The 22424-nt window shown below is 44.8% G+C and overlaps 1 protein-coding gene across 1 annotated transcript in view; it reads right to left on the bottom strand.

The window, feature by feature from the left end:
• Nucleotides 1-475: 475 nt before the first annotated feature.
• OTOP1 (otopetrin 1) overlaps nucleotides 476-22424 on the bottom strand; it is a gene marked incomplete at its 5' end in the record, with an annotated part of 42683 nt that continues 20734 nt past the window's right edge. The window contains 3 exons of the mRNA XM_079920344.1: nucleotides 476-853; nucleotides 15057-15982; nucleotides 18973-19103. Coding sequence (XP_079776470.1) covers nucleotides 683-853; nucleotides 15057-15982; nucleotides 18973-19103 — 1228 coding nt within the window. The 3' untranslated portion in view covers nucleotides 476-682. The remainder of the gene's footprint in view (nucleotides 854-15056; nucleotides 15983-18972; nucleotides 19104-22424) is intronic.

Here is a 22424-nt window from a genome sequence, read left to right as displayed (position 1 = left end):
ATCTTAGGGGATTTTTCTCTCTACTCTTCTGAAATGTCCTAATTTTCTAAAATAAGCATACATATATTTATAGTGAAAGATACTAATGTATTAAAAAAACTTTACAAATGAAAATATACCAAAATTTCAGGTGAGAAATATGTCTTTATATTGATCTATACACAAATTTCCATCCAGACAATAAAAATAACTTTGTTCAAAAAATGAAACGTATTCAGAAAGTACAATATAAACTAAATGTGATTTTAGCTACATTCATCAGCTCTGGGAAAGATAAAATTTAAAGGTGATTAGACTATGCAGATGGTCAGGAAAAGGTTGTATATAGTAACATGATAACAGAAAATATTTTAATGAAAAACAAACTGGATATATTTTTTTCCAACCTGAAATCACATTATTCTAAAACAGAGGATCTCATTTCGAAGGAGATCAAATAATTTAGATTCAATTAGAATTAACTAACCAAGGGCAGACTTCAGCCATCTCAGATTTTGATCTAACTGGTTTACACTCATCCAGGGTGATGGGCAATTCCAGCTCATGGGAAAAACAATTATCGCAGACAAAAGGCAGCCCTTCTCACATTTGTAAGGCAATATTTGCCCGACCTCGCCTTTCCCAGGTGGCTCCACTGAATTCTCTTGTTAGCTCTCTCCTCAGTCTTTGATGTGGACACAGATTATATCTTACAATAGACCTCAAAGAGGGAGGCAGCTGCGTGCATTCGGTAGAAAATAGAAAAAGGCATGGCCAGGTTGACCACTATTATCCAGGGTTCAAAGCCAAAGACAATTTCCTCCAATCCGTTGTCATACTCGGGGCGGCAGCCAAAGGCGGGAGGGATCCAGAGCTGCAAGAGAAGAGGAAGTGGTCCTAGCAGCCGCCCGGGGGCCCCCCACAAACCCAGGTGCTGACTTGGACTCAGGGAGACCGAGTCACACCTGTCACAGGGGTAAGCAGCCCCTGCGTGTTTCCCATCTCTATAGAGTCCACTGCGCCAGTCCACTGAGCCCCGATCCTGCATGAATGCTCTTCACACCTACCTGGTTCTCTCCATCCCCACAGCCCTCACCTTGGTCTGGTCCTCCGTCTCCTCTTCCCCGGACTGCTGCGATGCCTCCCATGATCCCCCCGACTACGGTGGGTGCCTTCGATTCTCCCCCCACCCCGCTCCAGCACATCATGTGGCTTCAGAGTGATCTTTATAAAGCACACATCTGACCTTGTCATTCCTCTGCTGACCACTCACCAGGGCTCCAAATGCCTTCAGGAGACAGTCCAAATTCCCTCAGTGATCGGGAACACATCCACGTCTCCACATCTCTCGTCACAGCCTTCACTCTGGCCCTCCTGGGCTGTGCACAGCCCCCAAATGTGCCTTTCCCCAGCCTTCAGAGTTTTGCTCCTGCCTCTTCCTCTATCAGGGACTCCCTGTCTTCCTTCTGCTAAGTCCTACCTTCTTCCAAGTCCTGAGACACCTCCCCTTCCAGGAAGTCCTCCTTGATCTAACCAGTCAGGCAGGAACTCCCTGTGTGTTCCCATAGCCCCCAGTGTTTTCCTACAGTGGTGCTCCCTGTTTCCCACACCCATCTTTACATTTCACCATTGGTACTCAGGGGTCCCAGCCACGTGGGTCTGGGCTGGTGAGTTCTGTGGTCCTTTTTCTGCCTTGTTCTTGGCTAAGAGAGGCAGCCCAGGCCCTGCCCACATCCCCCTGATCGGGAAGAGAAGCACATGCCGTGGAACCAGCCCTGGGTTCCTGCCACTTACAGACTATAATTTAACATCTCCAAGCCACAGTTTCCTCACCTATAAGATGGGAATACTAACACCTGTCTCAGAGGGCTCAGGTGAGAATAAAATGGCAACTAAGTCTGCAAAACATAAAGCAATAACCTATTATTTTTGGTGCTCATGGAACCTACACACTGGTTCCCCCTTCTCAGCCTCCCTGTCCCAGTTCCTCCTCCTCTACCTCCCCCTAAATTGTTGGGCTCCTAGACCTGCTTCCCTCTCACAATGATATTTCTACAACTTTCTCTACCCCTACACTGTGGCAGGCAGCCTCTCGGGTGACTCCCAATGGTCCCACCTCCTGGGAATCTTGTGGAGCCCTGTCCCCTTGAGTTGGACTGAATCTAGTGACTCTCTTCTAACCAACAGAATATGACACAAGTCATGGGATGTCACTTGTGAGATTAGGTTACAAAAGGACTCTGGAGTCCATCTTGCTCACCCCCTCTTGCAAGAGAGGAAGCTGGCTGCCATGTGAGCCAGCCTATGGGGAGGCCCCATGGCCAGGAACTGAGGGGGATCTCAGGCCCGCAGCCAGCAAGGAACTCAAACCCTCAGCCCAACAGCCCACCAGGAACTGAATCCTTCCAACAGCCACATAATTGAGTTTAGAAGCAGACCCCCTTCCCCTCCAAAATCCAGCCATGAAATGACTGCAGCCCCAGTGGGCACTTTGACCACAGCCTGTAAGGGACCCTGAGCAGAGCCACCCAGCTAAGTCACACTCAGATTCCTGACCCAGAGAAGCTGTGAAATAAGAAATGTCTGTTGTTTTAAGTTGCCGAGTTTAGGGCTCATTTCTTACGCAGCAATGGGTATCTGATACACGTGGCTTTCATTAACATCTCCATATAGAACACTCGTGGGCTTATATCTCTAGCCCACTGTGTTCTCTGTGTTCTGGGTCCTTAAGCGTCATCCTCCCATGCCAGCTGGTTCTTCCCGCCCTCCTTAGCTGGTTCCTCCTCCTTTGCTCAGTCTCTTAATGTTGGCTGGTCCCAGGGCTCATTCATTCCTGGGTCCTCTTCTCTACCCTATACCCATGACCCCTGATGATCTCACCCAGTCCTGGTTGTAAATACCAGCTATGGGCCTACGACTTCCCAATCTAGATCACCATCCTGGTCCACGCTTGAGAATTACAGACTCGTATATCCCACCGGCTACTTGGTTGTCTAAAATGCATCTCAAACTCAACATTACATTCCCATTTCTCCCCGTCTCCTCAGCAACATGTTCCTCCCAGAGGCTCAATCAAATTTTCAGGCATCATCTTCACCTTCTCACTCATTCTCATAACAATCCGCCTGCCACCCAATCCATCAATTCTCAATCCACCCGTTTCTCTCCACTCCACCTGCCAGGCCACCACCCCCATCTCTCACCTGGACCATTGCAGTGGCCCCTTGCTTAAGCTCTCAGCCTACAGTCTATTCACCACTCATCGCCAGATTAACTATTTATGTAAGATGGTGTCCCTTTCCTGGTTAAACATCCAAGGGCTTCACAGCACATCTAAAATAAAATCTACCTGCTACATGGGATGGCAGAGCCCTCTGTTAGATGGTCCCTTACCACCCCCCAGCCCAGCTCCCCAGATTGTCCCCCCCCACCCACCCCAGTCACATGGCCTTCCTCCTCTTCTCAAAGGAGGAAAGTTCTTCCCACCCAGGGTTTTGCACAGGCTGATTCCTCTGCCTGGAGCACCCATGGCTCCTTCTGCCATCCAGCTCTGGTCTCTAATCCCACCGCCTGAGAAAGCCCTTCCCACCAACTTGGCCATGTGATCTACCATGGCCATCCAATCACCACCTCATGCCCATCTTTTCTTACTTCCCTGCAGGGCACGCAGCACTATAGGCATTTCTGCTGTTTGATTTTTTGTTGCTAGTCCTGCCATCTGGTTTATAGGCCCCATAGGAGGAAGACCAGAGCTCTGGGGCATGTTGCACCCTCATCACTCACAGCACTGCTGGCCCTCAGTGGGCACACAGAGGATATATTGTCAAGAAGCCAGGGAAAATGAGAAGAAAAGGAAGAGACCTTCAAGATGGCAGAAGAGTAAGACGTGGAGATCACCTTCCTCCCCATAAATACATCAAAAACACAGCTGCATGTGGAACAACTCCTACAGAACAACTACTGAATGCTGACAGAAGACCTCAGACTTCCCAAAAGGCAAGAAACTCCCCACGTACCTGGGTAGGGCAAAAGAAAAAACAGAGACAAAAGAATAGGGGTGGGATCTGCCCCTCTGGGAGGGAGCTGTGAAGGAGGCAAGGTTTCCACACACTAGGAAGCCCCTTCGCGGGCGGAGACTGCGGGAAGCGGAGTGGGGAGCTTCGGAGCCACGGAGGAGAGCGCAGCAACGGGGGTGCAGAGGGCAGAGTGGAGAGATTCCCGCACAGAGGATCGGTGCCGACCAGCACTCACCAGCCCGACAGGCTTGTCTGCTCACCCACCGGGGCGGGCGGGGGCTGGGAGCTGAGGCTCGGGCTTTGAAGGTCAGACCCCAGGGAAAGGACTGGGGTTGGCGGCGTGAACACAGCCTGAAGGGGCTAGTGCGCCAGAGCTAGCTGGAAGGGAGTCCAGGAAAAAGTCTGGACCTGCCGGAGAGGCAAGAGACCATTGTTTCAGGGTGCACAAGGAGAGGGGATTCCTCCCCTGCCTGCACACAGGGGTCAGAGCACCACCTAAATGAGCTCCAGATACAGGCGCAATCCGCGGCTAACAGCTCAGACACCAGAGACAGGCACGAACCACTAACGCTGCTGCTGCTGCCACCAAGTATCCTGTGTGTAAGCACAGGTCACTAGCCATACCCACCCTGGGAGCCTGTGCAGCCCGCCACTGCCAGGGTCCCATGATCCAGGGACAAGTTCCCCGGGAGAACGCACGGCACAGCTCAGGCTATTGTAACATCACACCAGTCTCTGCTGCCTCAGGTTCGCCCCACATCCCAATTATGACTACCGTACCCCTGCCTCCCCCTGTCTGGGCGGGTAACAGACTCCTGAGGGCAGCCTACACACAGAGGCAGGGCCTAAACCAAAGCTGAACCCCAGGAGCTGTGCTAATAAAGAAGGGAAAGGAAAATTTCTCCATGCAGCCCCAGAGCAGCAAATTAAATCCCCACAATCAACTTGATAAACCCTGCATCTGAAGAATACCTGAATAGACAACGAGTGTTCCCAAAATTGAGGCAGTGGATTTTGGGAGCAACTGTAGACTTGGAGTTTGCTTTCTACATCTAATTTGTTTCTGGTTTTACGTTTATCTTAGTTTAGTATTTAGTACTTATTATCATTGGTGGATTTGTTTATTGGTTTGGTTGCTCTCTTCCTTTTTTTTTTAATATATTGGTTTGGTTGCTGTCTTCTTTTTTTTTAATATATATATATTTTTTCCTTTTTCTCTTTTTGTGAGTGTGTATGCTTCTTCGTGTGATTTTGTCTGTACAGGTTTGCGTTTACCATTTGTCCGAGGGTTCTGTCTGTTCATTTTTTGTTTGTTTTTGGTTTTTTTCTCTCTTCCTTTTCTTCTGAGCCATGTGACTGGCAGGGTCTTGGTGCTCAGGCCAGGTGTCAGGCCTGAGCCTCTGAGGTGGGAGGACCTAGTCCAGCACATTGGACCACCAGAAACCTCCCAGCCCCACGTAATATCAATTGGCAAGAGCTCTCCCAGAGATCTCCATCTCAACACTAAGACCCAGCTCCACCCAACGGCCAGCAAATTCCAGTGCTGGACACCCCATGCCAAACAACTAGGAAGACAGGAACACAGCCCCACCCATTAGCAGAGAGGCTGCCTAAAATCATATTAAGTTCAAAGACACTCCAAAACACAGCACTGGACATGGCCCTCCCCACCAGAAGGACAAGATACAGTCCCACCCACCAGAACACAGGCACCAGTCCCCCCCACCAGGAAGCCTACACAGCCACTGAACCAACCTCACCCACTGGGGGGAGACACCAAAAATAATGGGAACTAAGAACCTGAGGCCTGCGAAAAGGAGACCCCAAGCACAGTAAGTTAAACAAAATGAGAAAACAGAGAAATAGGCAGCAGATGAAGGAGCAAGGTAAAAACCCAGCAGACCTAACAAATGAAGAGGAAATAGGCAGTCTATCTGAAAAAGAATTCAGAATAATGATAGTAAAGATGATCCAAAATCTCGGAACTAGAATGGAGAAAATACAAGAAATGTTTAACAAGGACCTAGAAGCACTAAAGAGCAAACAAACTATGATGAACAACACAATAAATGAAATTAAAAATACTCTAGAAGGAATCAACAGCAGAATAACGGAGGCAGAAAAATGGATAAGTGGCCTGGAAGATAAAATAGTGGAAATAACTACTGCAGAGCAGAATAAATAAAAAAGAATGAAAAGAATTGAGGACAGTCTCAGAGACCTCTGGGACAACATTAAACGCACCAACATTCGAATTATAGGGGTCCCAGAAGAAGAAGAGAAAGAAGAAAGGGACTGAGAAAATATTTGAAGAGATTAGAGTTGAAAATTTCCCTAATATGGGAAAGGAAATAGTCAATCAAGTCCAGGAAGCACAGAGAGTCCCATACCGGATAAATCCAAGGAGAAACATGCCAAGACACATATTAATCAAACTATCAAAAATTAACTTCAAAGAAAAAATATTAAAAGCAGCAAGGGGAAAGTGACAAATAACATAAGAGGGAAACCCAATAAGGTTAACAGCTGATCTTTAAGCAGAAACTCTGCAAGCCAGAAGAGAGTGGCAGGACATATTTAAAGTGATGAAAGGGAACAACCTACAACCAAGATTACTCTACCCAGCAAGGATCTCATTCAGATTCGATGGAGAAATTAAAACTTTTACAGACAAGCAAAAGTTAAGAGAATTCAGCACCACCAAACCAGCTTTATCACAAATTCTAAAGGAACTTCTCTAGGCAGGAAACACAAGAGAAGGAAAAGACCTACAATAACAAACCCAAAACAATTAGGAAAATGGTAATAGGAACATACATATCAATAATTACCTTAAATGTAAATGGATTAAATGCTCCGACCAAAAGACATACACTGGCTGAATGGATACAAAAACAAGACCTGTATATATGCTGTCTACAAGAGACCCACTTCAGACCTAGGGACACGTACAGACTGAAAGTGAGGGGATGGAAAAAGATATTCCATGCAAATGGAAATCAAAAGAAAGCTGGAGTAGCTATACTCATATCAGACAAAATAGACCTTAAAATAAAGACTATTACAAGAGACAAAGAAGGACACTACATAATGATCAAGGGATCAATCCAAGAAGAAGACATAACAATTGTAAATATTTTTGCACTCAACATAGGTGCACCTCAATACATAAGGCAAATGCTAACAGCCATAAACGGGGAAATCGACAGTAACACAATCATAGTAGGGGACTTTAACACCCCACTTTCACCAATGGACAGATCATCCAAAATGAAAATAAATAAGGAAACACAAGCTTTAAAAGACATATTAGACCAGACAGACTTAATTGATATTTATAGGACATTCCATCCAAAAACAACAGAATACACATTCTTCTCAAGTGCTCATGGAACATTCTCCAGGATAGATCATATCTTGGGTCACAAATCAAGCCTTGGTATAAATTTAAGAAAACTGAAATTGTATCAAGTACCTTTTCCAACCACAACGTATGAGACTAGATATCAAATACAGGAAAAAAAAAACTGTAAAAAAAACAAACACATGGAGGCTAACCATTACACTCCTAAATAACCAAGAGATCACTGAAGAAATCAAAGAGGAAATCAAAAAATACCTAGAAACAAATGACAATGAAAACACGATGACCAAAACCTATGGGATGCAGCAAAGGCAGTTCTAAGAGGGAAGTTTATAGCAATACAATCCTACCTCAAGAAACAAGAAAAATCTCAAATAAACAACCTAATCTTACACCTAAAACAATTAGAGAAAGAAGGACAAAGAAAACCCCAAAGTTAGCAGAAGGAAAGAAATCATAAAGATCAGCTCAGAAATAAATGAAAAAGAAATGAAGGAAATAATAGCAAAGATCAATAAAATTAAAAGCTGGGTCTTTGAAGATAAACAAAATTGATAAACCATTAGCCATAATCATCAAGGAAAAAAAAGGGAGAGGACTCAAATCAGCAGAATTAGAAATGAAAAAGGAGAAGTAACAACTGATACTGCAGAAATACAAAGGATCATGAGAGACAACTACAAGCAACTATATGCCAATAAAATGGACAACCTGGAAGAAATGGACAAATTCTTAGAAAAGTGCAAACTTCCAAGACTAAACCAGGAAGAAATAGAAAATATGAACAGACCAATCATAAGCACTGAAATTGAAACTGTGATTAAAAATCTTCCAACAAACCAAAGCCCTGAACCAGATGGCTTCACAGGTGAATTCTATCAAACATTTAGAGAAGAGCTAACTCCTATCCTTCTCAAACTCTTCCAAAGTATAGCAGAGGGAGGAACACTCCCAAACTCATTCTATGAGGCCACCATCACGCTGATACCAAAACCAGACAATGATATCACAAAAAAAGAAAACTACAAAAAAGAAAGCCATTATCACCGATGAACATACATGAAAAAATCCTCAACAAAATACTAGCAAACAGAAACCAACAACACATTAAAAAGATCATAGACCATGATCAAGTGGGGTTTATCCCAGGAATGCAAGGATTCTTCAATACACACAAATCAATGTGATACACTATATTAACAAACTGAAGGCTAAAAACCATATGATCATCTCAATAGATGCAGAAAAAGCTTTCAAGAAAATTCAACACCCATTTATGAAAAAAACTCTCCAGGGCTTCCCTGGTGGCACAGTGGTTGAGAGTCCGCCTGCCAATGCAGGGGACACGGGTTCGTGCCCTGGGCTGGGAGGATCCCACATGCCGTGGAGTGGCTGTGCCCATGAGCCATGGCTGCTGGGCCTGCGTGTCCGGAGCCTGTGCTCTGCAACGGGAGGGGCCGCGTCAGTGAGAAGCCCGCGTACCACAAAAAAAAAAAAAAAAAAAAAAACTCTCCAGAAAGTAGGCATAGAGGGAACTTACCTCAACATAATGAAGGCCATATATGACAAACCCACAGCCAACATCGTTCTCAATGGTGAAAAACTGAAACCATTTCCTCTAAAATCAGGAACAAGACAAGGATGCCCACTCTCACCACTATTATTCAACATAGTTTTGAAAGTTTTAGCCACAGCACTCAGAGAAGAAAAAGAAATAAAAGCAATCCAAATCACAAAAGAAGAAGTAAAGCTGTCACTGTTTGCAGATGACATGATACTATACATAGAGAATCCTAAAGATGCTACCAGAAAACTACTAGAGCTAATCAATGAATTTGGTAAAGTAGCAGGATACAAAATTAATGCACAGAAATCTCTTGCATTCCTATACACTAATGATGAAAAATCTGAAAGATAAATTAAGGAAACCCTCCCATTTACCATTGCAACAAAAATAATAAAATACCTAGGAATAAACCTACCTAAGGAGACAAAAGACCTGTATGTAGGTAAGACACTGATGAAAGCAATTAAAGGTGATACAACCAGATGGAGAGATATACCATGTTCTTGGATTGAAAGAATCAACATTGTGGAAATGACTATACTACCCAAAGCAATCTACAGATTCAGTGCAATCCCTATCAAGCTACCAATGGCATTTTTCACAGAACTAGAATAAAAAATTTTAAAGTTTGTATGGAAATACAAAAGACCCCGAATAGCCAAAGCAATCCTGAGAAAGAAAAACGGAGCCGGAGGAATCAGGCTCCCTGACTTCAGACTATACTACAAAGCTACAGTAATCAAGACAGTATGGTACTGGCACAAAAACAGAAATACAGATCAATGGAACAGGATAGAAAGCTCAGAGATAAACCCACACAAATATGGTCACCTTATCTCTGACAAAGGAGGCAAGAATATACAATAGAGAAAAGACAGTCTCTTCAATAAGTGGTGCTGGGATAACTGGACAGCTACATGTAAAAGAATGAAATTAGAACACTACCTAACACCACACACAAAAATAAACTCAAAATGGATTAAAGACCTAAATGTAAGGCCAGACACTATAAAACTCTTAGAGGAAAATATAGGCAGAACACTCTATGACATAAATCACAGCAAGATTCTTTCTGACCCACCTCCTAGAGAAATAGAAATAAAAACAAAAATAAACAAATGGGACCTAATGAAACTTAAAAGCTTTTGCACAGCAAAGGAAACCATAAACAAGACAAAAAGACAACCCTCAGAATGGGAGAAAATAGTTGCAAATGAAGCAACTGACAAAGGATTAATCTCCAAAATATACAAGCAGCTCATGCAGCTCAATATCAAAAAAACAAACAACCCAATACAAAAATGGGTGGAACACCTAAACAGACATTTCTCCAAAGAAGATATACAGATTGCCAACAAACACATGAAAGGATGCTCAACATCACTAATCATTAGAGAAATGCAAATCAAAACCACAGTGAGGTATCACCTCACACCAGTCAGGATGCCCATCATCAAAAAATCTACAAACAATAAATGCTGGAGAAGGTGTGGAGAAAACAGAACCCTCTTGCACTGTTGGTGGGAATGTTGATACAGCCACTATGGAGAACAGTATGGAGGTTCCTTAAAAAACTAAAAGTAGAACTACCTTATGACACAGCAATCCCACTGCTGGGCATACACCCTGAGAAAACCATAATTCAAAAAGAGTCATGTACCACAATGTTCATTGCAGCTCTATTTACAATAGCCAGGACATGGAAGCAACCTAAGTGTCCATCGACAGATGAATGGATAAAGAAGATGTGGCACATGTATACAATGGAATATTACTCAGCCATAAAAAGAAACGAAATTGAGTTATTTGTAGTGAGGTGGATGGACCTAGAGTCCGTCATACAGAGTGAAGTAAGTCAGAAAGAGAAAAACAAATATCATATGCTAACACATATGTATGGAATCTAAAAAAAAAAAGAAATGGCTCTGATGAACCTAAGGGCAGGACAGGAATAAAGACACAGACATAGAGAATGGACTTGAGGACACGGGGAGGTGAAAGGGTAAGCTGGGATGAAGTGAAAGAGTAGCATTGGCATATATATACTACCAAATGTAAAACAGATAGCTAGTGGGAAGTAGCTGCATAGCACAGGGAGATCAGCTCGGTGCTTTGTGACCGCCTAGAGGGGTGGGATAGGGATGGTGGGAGGGAGACACAAGAGTGAGGAGATACGGGGATATATGTATATGTATAGCTGATTCACTTTGTTATGCAGCAGAAGCTAACACAACATTGTAAAGCAAATTATACTCCATTAAATATGTTAAAAAGAAAAAAAAAGAAAGAAAATGAGAATAAAAGAAGAAGAGTTTATGGACTTCTTTCCTGAAATCCAGATCTTTCCATCTGCTGTGAAGTTGGCTATAATTCTTGCTACTCATCCCCTTGAAAGGCAACCTATGCCCCCTTCCCTTGAATCTGGGTGGACGCTATCACTGCTGGACCCATAAAATATGGCAGAAATGGTGCCGTGCAGTGTCCACGCCCAGATCTTAAGAGACTGGCACTTCCAGTCCTTTGGAAGCCTGGCTCTGGGTCCTAAGCCATCACCTAAGAAGTCCACCTCCCCTGAGACCGCCGTGCTGGAGAGTCCCCATGAATACATTGCAGCCAGAGTCCCCACTGAGTCCAGCCTTTCAGCCTCCCCAACCCAAGGCACCAGATCGTGGACTTTCCAACCCACGCAGCCCATCCAGTAGCTTCAGTCAGTTTCATTAGGAACAGAATTGTCCAGCCAAGCCCTGCCAGAATTCCTAACCCACAAGTTCCTGAGACATAGTAAATAGGTGGTTGTTTTTGTCATGCATTTGGGGTCACTGGTTACACAGCAATAGAAAACCAAAATATCTGCCTGTTGGTTATGTCCACTTGGATGTCCTTACCACTGAATGTGTCCAGTACTAAAGTCACGTGCTTCCTTCACCTGAGCCCCTCCCAAGCCTGCTCCCCCTCCAGAGACCCCAATCTCCATAAGTAGCATCACCATGTATCAGGAACTCAAGGCAGAACCTGGGGGCCGCTCTTGGCATCCCTCTCCCTCCGCAGGCTACAACATGCATGAACCTGAAGGTCCTTGCACCACGTGAGATAAATCCTGTATGATTCCACTTATATGAGATACCCAGAGTCACACTCACAGAGAAAGAGAGTAGAACGGTGGTTGCCAGGGGATGGGGGTGGAGGGAATGGAGAGTTGTTTCATGAGTACAAAATTTCAGTTTTGCAAAGTGAAAAAGTTTTAGAGGTGGGTGGCGGTGATGGTAGTACAATCATGTGAATGCACGAAATGCTACAGAATCGCACACTGGAAAATGGTTAAAATGGTAAATTTTAGGTTATGTGTTCATTACCACCATTAAAATTTAATTTAATTTAAAAGAATAAAAACACGAATCAGATCTTGTCACTCAGAGCATAAGACCCTTAGATGGTTTTCTGTTGCATTTAGGATTAAGTCCTGGCTTGTGGCCATGGCTTACCAGGCCACACCTCTCTCTTCTTGCTCTCCAAGTTCTAGCCACATGGGTTTCCTTCCAGTTCTTGAGCACATCCAGCAAGCCCTACCTTGCTCTGCATCCGTGCCTTCCCCGTACCTGCTGCTTCGCCCAGACTGCTCCACTCCACCAAGAGGAGGCCTCCCCTGAACCCCAGTGTTCCCACAGCACCCAAAGTCTTCCATCATCACACCCACCACCCTTTACTGTCCACCCCACAGCTGCCAATTGCCCCACGTGGTCGTGCACACCAGCACCTCCAGTCGCTGCCTCTGCGCCAGCTCCTCGTCCCGGACAGAAACAGTTCCTGCCTCTGCCTGATGCCTTTGGCACAACATGGGATGAAGTGCAGGGTTTCAAAGTGCTGCCCATGGAGTTGGCTCAGGTCATCCTAAGACATCAGCCTGCAATGATTTCCGTCCTCTGGCTCACTCCCCAGGGAACGGAGGCAGTGCCTGGGGCCATCAGGGGCAGAGCACAGAGATGAAGAGATAAAACGTGTCCTTCTCCTGGTCCAGAGCCCTGGACCTGGCCTTCGGGTCCCAAGAGACCATCAGTTGCCACTCGATTCTAGTATAGCAGTGCTATTCTTGGTCAGGTTGGTCCAAAAAAGCAAGCCAAGTATACAACCTGGTGATCAAGCAAAAAACCAACACAGGGAAAGTGGTCTTTCTGAACTCACGGAAAAGAGAGATCTTCATACTTTGGGGTGCATAAAATAAAATACGCTTCAGGGTCTTTCTAGAACCAACTCTGACTTTATAAGAATCTAAGCTGATACACCCCTCTCTGGAATGTAAGCCTTATATAAAATGCAGCCCCATTGTAGCTATTAATATCTCTCTCTCTTGTTTTCCTGTTTTAAGTCCTTTGTTCACTGCTGCCCCCACATAGTTCCTGACACAGAGCAGGTGCCCCATAAATGTCTATAAGATGAAAGAAGAGGGCGCACCTGGAGCCACACTCTTCTGGGACCCCTTCTCCCTTCAGAACTCCCCATAACTGTCTGCCAACCTGGAGGGGGACCAAGGTCCAGGTGACCCAAAGCAAGAATCAGATTAGGTTGGCAGACACATGGCCCTTTCAGCTTCAGATGGAACCCCCAATTTTGTGGCCTTAGGGTAATATCAAAAGTTGCAGTCCCTGGACATGCACCAACTGTTATTAGGGAGAGGAAGCTAAAAATCAGTAAGCTTCTGGGGAAACAGAGCAGCCCTGATGATACGGAGGCTGGTAGCAGAGAGTTGGCTGCGATGATGGGCGGGCCCCGTGGGCTGGGGCATCGTCACCATTCCACCAGCCACAGTCACTGCCGATGCCTGTGTGCACCAAAGGCTGCTTCTCCCTCCTTTTTACCCAGACCTGCCACCCTTCTATGTACCTCTAGAACAAATCCCAACAACACACAATGCTTTGTATTCCTTTTCCTTCTCACCATCCCCACCAGCACTGCCCTGGTTCAAGTTTCCATCATTTCCTATCTGGGCAGCTGTGTGGGGCTTCTGTTCCGGTTTCCCTGACTTTGATCTTACCTCCCTCCATCCTTCCTGCACGTTGCTGCTAGAAGATCATTCTAAAACACAAATCTGAGAGGGTCCTCTACTCCCCTCAGCGTGAAGACCAGACTCAGCCAGGCTTATGAAGCTCTGCTCAAGCCAGACCCATCTAACCAGACCCTCCATCCTGCTTCCCGCCCTGCTTCACGTGTATGGAATTCATGACAAGCTGCTCGTGCTACTCAAATAGGCCATGGTGTCCTTTGCCTCTGTGTCTTTGCACAACACGTGCCCTCTGCCCCAAGCCTTTCTTTTTCTTGCCTTGATCACAGTTGGTAAACTTCCAACTGTTCCTTGAGGCTAAGGCAGACAATATTGAGTGGCTGATTATACATCTTTTTCTACCTTGTTACCGTCCATTATAGAGGCTAGAAAGCAAACCATCCACTTCCCCCTCCTCCCTTGCAGTTAGGGGTGGTCACATCAATTGTAGACATTGCCTGGCACCAATCCTTCCCTCTGTCTTCCTGTCTTGAACCCAGATGTGATGCCTGGTGCTGCTGCAGCCATCCTATGACCATGTGCCAACCACATTCAGTAGAAAGGTGAACAGTGCCTGGATCCTTGATGATAGGGTTCAGCGGCCAGGCCAACCCTGAATAGCCAACTTCCAGAATTCTTGTCTTTAAGACTGAAGATACTGCTGATCAAGCTATCTGTTATTTGCAGCCAAAATCACTCCTAATTGAGTCTCTGTCTCACCTCAAGCATCCCCTACTTATTGAAGTCCCTCTTTGACTCCATGCTCCCATTCCACCTTGCAGATAGCCCTGTCCCAGCATTTGCCATATTCACTCTATTATATTTTTTCCTTGTCTCCCTCTCCCACTAATACTGTGACCTTTTTGAGGAAAGAGATTACGTCTTCTCACCTTTAATTCTTAGTTCCCACCCCAGTCCATGGCATACAGATACTCAGTCAGCAAATTTGTAGAATATAAGCCTATGTTCCAGTCTAATACTTTAACCTTACATTTAAATTATTTTGATTAAAAGCTGCCTTTATTCCTTATTTGAAAACGGCAAGGAAAATAGATTAATCAGTATTTTTAAATAAAGAAATAACTTGCAGATTACCGAAATATTGCAGAGGAACAAAAAGGCTGCAATATTCCTTAAGACTTTTCTCTGGGCATTGCCCTGCAGGAAATGGGCGTGGCAGGCTGGGCCCAGGGCCCCTTCCCAGCTCTTCTCCTCTTCCTCTTTGCTATCAACTTCTCTCAGACACACATTTCCATTGGCTGTATGTGACATCTCGCTGTCCTGGGGAGCCACGTCCCCGGCTGCAGGTCTGCTCTCGAAGCAAGAAGGGAGGGATGTGGCATTGCCATTGCAGACTGTGACCACCTGCAGGGTTCTGCTGTCCTTGGAGAGCTTCTCTGGCTCTCGGTGAATGGACTCAATGATGAAGAGGTTCTGGATGTACTTCTCAACAACCACCAGGATGGAGTAGGGCAGGTTGTACCAGGTGTACAGGGGGCAGGACTCGGCACAGAGGATGGCCAGGATGGAGCCCCAGGAGATGAGCCAGGAGCCGGAGGCAGTGCCCACCAACAGGTCTGCGTCCAGTTTGCGGGCCGGATTTTTGGACTCGTCTAGTGATTGCTCATCTAGCCTATAAATCCGGATCCCAGCCAGCCCTGCCGCCCCCATGAGTACGAGCAAGATGATGGCATACAGGTAGAACATGATGAGTGCTGACTCGCTCCCGGTTTTGGAACGCCCGATCCAAATCAGATACACCACCACGACCCCAATGGTGGCAGCCAGTGCGGTCAGGCCCAGTACCGAGCCCAGCATGACCCCGTGAGACCTGAACTGCATCTTCTGACGCTGATGACTGTCAACTTTGCGCCCGATGTTTTTCCACAGGACGTAGAGCATCGTGGAGGCCAGTATCTGATATTCTATGTTGAAAGGGTAGAGGTAGTAGATCCCGTGGGAGATGGCAGAGCAGAGGGTCGGGGGTGTGCAGTTACATGGAGGCGTGTGGTCATCTAAAACTAGCGGGGAGACAGACCACAGGGGAGGACAATTAGAACATTCAGTGGCGAAGCAGAAAACCACAAACAAATACTCTCACTGTGGATTCATGCTTGGGTTTGCCATTGAATTAGAAGCTTTATTTCATGGCTTTTTGTCATGTTTCATATCATGGCTGAATTGACAGCCATGAATACTCCCCAAAGAGTACTAATTACACGAATTAGATCTTATCCATACATCAGAATATTGTCCAGCCATTGCAAATGGTATTTTAGAAATTTACTCATCAGCATATAAAGACGTTCAGAAGACACTGTTGAACAAAAGCAGCTGCGAAAGGGGCTGGAGTACGGCTCCGTTTTTATCAATTATAGATATCTTGGTGATGTATACATACAGAGACAGAGAGATAGGGAGGTAGACAGACATAGAAAAAAATTGGAAGGACATAAACTAAAATGTTAACAATGGTTATCTCTGGGCGGGAAAATGGCAGGTGAATTTTTTTTTTTTCCAGCAAAAGAAACTTCTATCAAGATATAATTGACATACAACCTTATGTAAGTTTCCCTCTAGATTTTGCTTCACTGTATTTTCTAAACTTTCTATGTGAATATGATTGACCTGTGTGATTTTTAAATTACTTTTTAAAAACAACTTTGTGAGGGAAAATGACCCTTAGCAGCAAAAATTTTCCTGTTGAGAATATCCGAAGCCAGCAAGTGTGGCACGAGACAGGCCCCACCTTCTGAAAGACGCTTGGCAATGGTATAAAGGACCATTTCATAACAAGGAGGGGAAAAGCTGTAAGTAATTAATGAAATATGCAACAAAAGCCTTAAAGATGATATAAAGTCTCTGGCCTATAATTCCAATCTATTCTAAAGGACAAGTCAAAAATATAGTCAAAGCATTAGGTAAAATTTTGTTGTGAGTTTTTGAGAAAGAAAGAGAAACACCTCAATGTGTAACAATTTAGAAAGTGTTAAATGAATTTTGGTACATCCTTACAATAGAATAGTAGGCAGCCATTAAAAATTATAATTGTGTTTTAATGATACAAGAAAATAATTGTTACAATAACAATGGGAAAAAAGTAAGAACAAATTGTATATCCAGTATTTTTAAATGCATACCACAACACAGAACTCAGTTGTGAAATCAATTTAGAGGGTAGCAACCAATATATTTTTTAATGGAATTGCAATGGAATAAAATAGGATTGAATGAATGGAATCAAATACAATAGAAATTTGAGTGTCTCTGATATAGTAAGATTGTTATTTCATGTGTACACACATACAGGTATGTGTTCATTTGGGTTGCAATGTAAAATCTATTTCTCATTGTATGTTGTAGAAAAAAATGATTGAATATGTACAGTATGATCTCAACTATAAAAAAATACATAGCACGAAGACCAAAAAATAACCAGATGTTAACAGCATTTAAGTGCACTTCTGTGTAGGTGCTACTGTGGATTTTTTCTTTACGTTTTGTCATTGTTTTAATTTATGATATGTTTTAATTTATATGATACTACTTATAAAATCAGACAAAAAAGCTTAGCATTAATTACCCTCACTTTTGCAGAATTAATTACCTTAGCATTAATTACCCTCACTTTTGCAGAATACTGCAATTTTCAATTCAAAAGGAGTTTCCCCAACACTTGTAACACAATACAATACAATGCAAAAGACAAGGGAAATACTCAGGAGAAAAGGTTCAGATTAACAGAATGTTAGAGCTGACAGAGTCCTTTTTTATAAATTAATCTAATCCCATCTTCACCAAGGTCTCTGGAGCCAGATTGCTGGAATTCAAATCCCAGCTCAATCGTCCATCTGCTGTGTGATCTTGGGTTAGTCACTTAACTTCTCTCTGGCTCAATGGCTTCACCCATATAATGAGGTCACTGTTGCCTACCTCAGAGTGTTGGGACAAGAGTTTAATGTGCCAGCCACTCAGAAAATGCTTAACAAAACTTTTTGTTATTGTTGTCACTGCTGTTACTGTTATTGATACCAGTGAGGAGACGGGTCCCAAAGAGAATGGCCTTCCCAAGAGCGGGCTGCTTGTTAGGGGTGGTGAAGAAATGTAGCGTGTCCCCTTAATTTTGTCATCCCCACCGCACTGGTGAGGAAACGGGTTTAAAGTTGCTCTCTGGGACTGACCTGGGTTTGTGCAGAGAGGATAGATGTGCATTACATTAAAGCTGGAAGGACTCATGGAAAGTACATGGTTCAAGTCCCTTCACTTCATAAAAGAGAAAAGGGAGGCTCGGAGTGGTTGAATGTTTTCCAAAGGTCACACAGCTAGAAGGTGATGGGAACAAGACCCAAACCTGAGACATCAGTCCCCTGTACATTGCACCTTCCTCTACCCCACATTCTTCTCAACCCCAGTGCTCTAATATAGAAGCAACAGGTCACAAATGCTAAAGAATTTTGGAAGAAAATGAAGAGTCATGAGACAGGCACTCCAATAGGAACAAGGGGGGAATAAAGATGGGCCAAAATTATAAACTAAGTAGAGTTAAATAAAAACTTCAAATGAACAAAAACCAATTAACCACAACATACCATTAGACTTCTATGGATTTTTTAAAGCTATACTTTTAGTAGAAAGATCTGGTAATAGAGGTTTAATTAAAAACACAAACAGAAACAACCACCAATCTTCCAAGGTTGTAAACAAAGACATTCATTTCCATACCAAACTGGACCATGAGAAATGGCGATCAAAATGATGACCCCTGGATCTGACAAGTCCCTGAGTCACTGAAGAAACCTTTAATTATGCTCAGCACACCCTACTTATGGAAGCAGGATGAGAGACTTAGGAGGTTTTGAAAGATTTTCAACAACAGAGGATTGTCTGGCCGATGTTGAATTGGGTGGACCCTGCAGGTCTTTGAAACCCATACCTCCATCTACGGACATTCTGGTCTCTGCAGGTTTCCGAGCTGTTCCAAGATGGCAGCTGGGCAACTCTTGCCACTCACCTATTGTTATGTTCCCGAAGCCCAGGGTGATGAGCCGTTCCTTGTGCTCGTTAAGTTGGTGCTTTGACTCATTCAGGATGCTGTTCGCCCAAAGAAGCAGGTTGGTGAACACTGAGTGGATCACCCCAAACCTGAAAAACACAAGGACCCACTTCCTGAGCAGCCCTGGGAAGCTCCTAGCCCCGTGAGGTGAGATGGAGACATTGCACACATGCACACGGGCACACACACATGCACACGGGCACACACACAAGCTTCCTTCTTAGCAGTGATTGTGATGTCATCTGGCAGCTCAGGCTCTGGTCCTGAGGGTCCCCTGTCCGGCAGTTCCATGGGACCTTCCAAAACCACAGCCTTGGCATCCTGCCTTAATCTTGAAACTGCCAGTACTCAACTCATGGTCTACGGGACAAAACAAAACAAATAAAAATCTGGGTCTTGGAAGCAGGGATACAGGGATGGAAATTTACTAAAAACGGGCAACCTACCCCACCATACCCCAAACCCTTTCTTCCAAAAGGGAACAGAACAATGAAGGAAAGATGAAAGGGCTACTTTGGAAATCTGGAGAACTGGGTATGCCTTTACTGTTGGGTTGCCAACCCAATGATCATTATCCACGCCCTCTGTCTTACCACTTACTTCTAAAGACACCAAAACCAACCAGAAGCTCACCATCTGGCCTCCCTTGAAGTTAAGCATGGCCACTGTGGCCAGTAGGATGTGAGATGAGGTCTACTGGGCACTACTGAAAAGCTTTTGCTTTCTTGATGGAAGAGATCAGAATGAGAAAAGCCTACTTATTCTTCTTCTCCCCCTTTTTTCCAGCCTTCAATACAGACATGAAGGCTGGAGTTTTGGCAGCTATCTTGTGACCATGAAGCAACAAGCATGGGATGAAACCCTCACCCACTGAGGGTGGCAGAGTGGAAACATAGAAAGACCCTGCTCTGTGACGACACTGTTGAGCTGCTGGAGTCTCGGATAGGTTCAGGAATTAGGCCATATTATTTACAAATAGAATATGTAGCTGCATTTGGGGTTTGAAAGTTAGGAAGCGACAAGGCTGTTCTAGTCTGACCTCAGAGTTCTGTCCTTGCCTCTGACCACAGTGCCTCCTAAAGAAGAAGAAAAGAAATGACATGGAGGGTGGACTCTAGACTCTGGAGAACAGAGGAGGGATCTGGGGAATATGGTTCCAATGGAGTCACTGTCTGTTTCAAAACCTCCAAAGATTCCCCATGGCTGCCAGTTTAAGATGTATTCACTTTGGTAGCTTCCAGGGTGCTTAACAATGGGCCTTGCATGGAGCAGGTGCAGCAAGTACAGGTGATTTGAGAGAGGAATTCCTTGAAACCTGTGTGTAACTGATCACTTCTCAGTTGGAGAGCAGAGGCCCAGAGGATGTGAGCCCCCTCCCCATGTAACCAAGAGCACCCTTGTCCAAATCTCCCTACAGGAAGAATGGTACAGTTGGGTCCTCAACCCTGACCTTGCCTCTCCTCTGAGTTTTAACCCCAGATGACCCCCTGGGGTTCCCACGAGCAACTGCAAGCAAAGTCTTTCCTCATTTGAACTCCAGCTTCCTTTGGCAACTTCCCAGTGTCGAGGCACAAGTGGGGAAGGAAACAGCCGCCTGGGGGTGTCTGAGTCAGCTGTTTGCCCATCTGCTTGCCCCTCATGCTTGCCCAGTTGCTATAGATTGTGGCCAGCCTTCCCTGGGACATCTGGGAGGCATTGTATAGAGCCTTTGACAAATGCAGACAATGCTGTTTGCCTCCGGCTGGCTGGCTTTTCTTTTACTTATAATGCACACAGCTCCCCTTTCTTCTCCTCTTTCCTGGTCCAAATGGCGTTGTCTCATCTCAGGTCCACTGAACCTGAGCAGGTAATACTAATGCCGCCCACAGCTGCTGGCTGTTCTGCCACAAACGCTCCCTGCGAGCTGGCAGCCTCCTGTTGATTTGATCTGGAAATTGTCTTACCAACTAAAGGCAGGCGTTGTTTCCTCATGCCAAACTGCCTTTCTCACACTTGGATCCGATAACCCCAGACCACAATAAAGAAGGGTCCTGTGAGCCATTCTCTAATCTCAATTTATGTTTCCAGGTCTTTTTTTCAGAACTGCTGCTCCTCAAAACTTCACTCTTGAGAAAAGAAAAGGACTCAAACCAGTAAGAGGAATTCTCACACCAGGAGAAAAGTCCTTGTATGTACTAAAAGCATGGATAGTGGAATATTGGCTCGAAAGATCAGAAAAAAGGGTAAGTCCAGGAGAGGGAAGTTTTGAAAACTCCAGGGCATGGCAAGAAATGTCAATGAATAAAGCAGGCCTGGGATAACATTAGGGAGTGCTGGGGACTGTAGCTAACTGAGCAGCCACCCCCGCCCCATCTGGAGGGAACAACCCCAACTTGGCTCTAGCTCTTTGTTGCCATGCACATTCTGGATTATCAAACCTCCCGATTTTTTAAGAGACGTCTAAATCTAAAACTGAAAGGTGGGATTTCCCTGGTGGCGCAGTGGTTAAGAATTCGCCTGCCAATGCAGGGGACGCGGGTGCGAGCCCTGGTCCAGGAAGATCCCACATGCCGCGGAGCGGCTAGGCCCGTGAGCCACAACTGCTGAACCTGCGCTCTAGAGCCCACAAGCCACAACTACCGAGTCCGCGTGCCACAACTACTGAAGCCCACGCGCCTAGAGCCCATGCTCCGCAACAAGAGAAGCCACCGTGATGAGAAGCCCATGCACCACAACGAAGAGTAGACCCCACTCACCACAACTAGAGAAAGCCTGCGCGCAACAACAAAGACCCAGTGCAACGAAAAAAATAAATTAAAAAAAAAAACCTGAAAGGTAGTAACTCAAAAATGGTTAACACTTTGCCCTATTTAAAAAAAAAAAAAAACAGGCTAAATCAAGTTATAAGCATATCTGGTTCAAACCACTCACTATCCAGTTTAGGAAAGATGCCCAGAAACAGGAAGAGACTTGTCTCCAATTGTTCAACAAGCAAGGCCAAGGCAGGACTAGGCCCCAGTCCTATAGGGACTTTTTCAGATGAAAAATCCTGGTGGGAAATGTCTGCGTACATGGCCTAGAACAGCATTATCCCCCAAAATATAATGCAAGGCACTGATGTGAGCCACATATGTAATTTTTAATTTCTTAGTAGCCACATTTAAAGAATAGTAAAAAGGAACAGGTGAAAATAATTTTAATGATATTTTGTTAGTCCCAATATATCTAATATACTGTGATGTCAACTAATCAAAGAGAAAGATTTCACCCAGCAAACCCTGATGGCCACTGCAGCCACTGCAATGCCATGGAAATAGCAGTAGATTTAAAGTCAGCATTCAGATCCTGCCCAGCTATGCACAGGGGAGCTGCCTGACCTTGGACATTTACTTCATTTCTCAGTTTCCTCATCTCAAAGTGGGATCATGATC

This window comes from Stenella coeruleoalba (assembly GCF_951394435.1).
Source record: "Stenella coeruleoalba genome assembly, chromosome: 4".
Taxonomy (NCBI): Eukaryota; Metazoa; Chordata; class Mammalia; order Artiodactyla; family Delphinidae; genus Stenella; species Stenella coeruleoalba.
The sequence above is the reverse complement of the archived record's forward strand: the minus strand, read 5'-3'. Positions and strand labels throughout refer to the sequence as shown.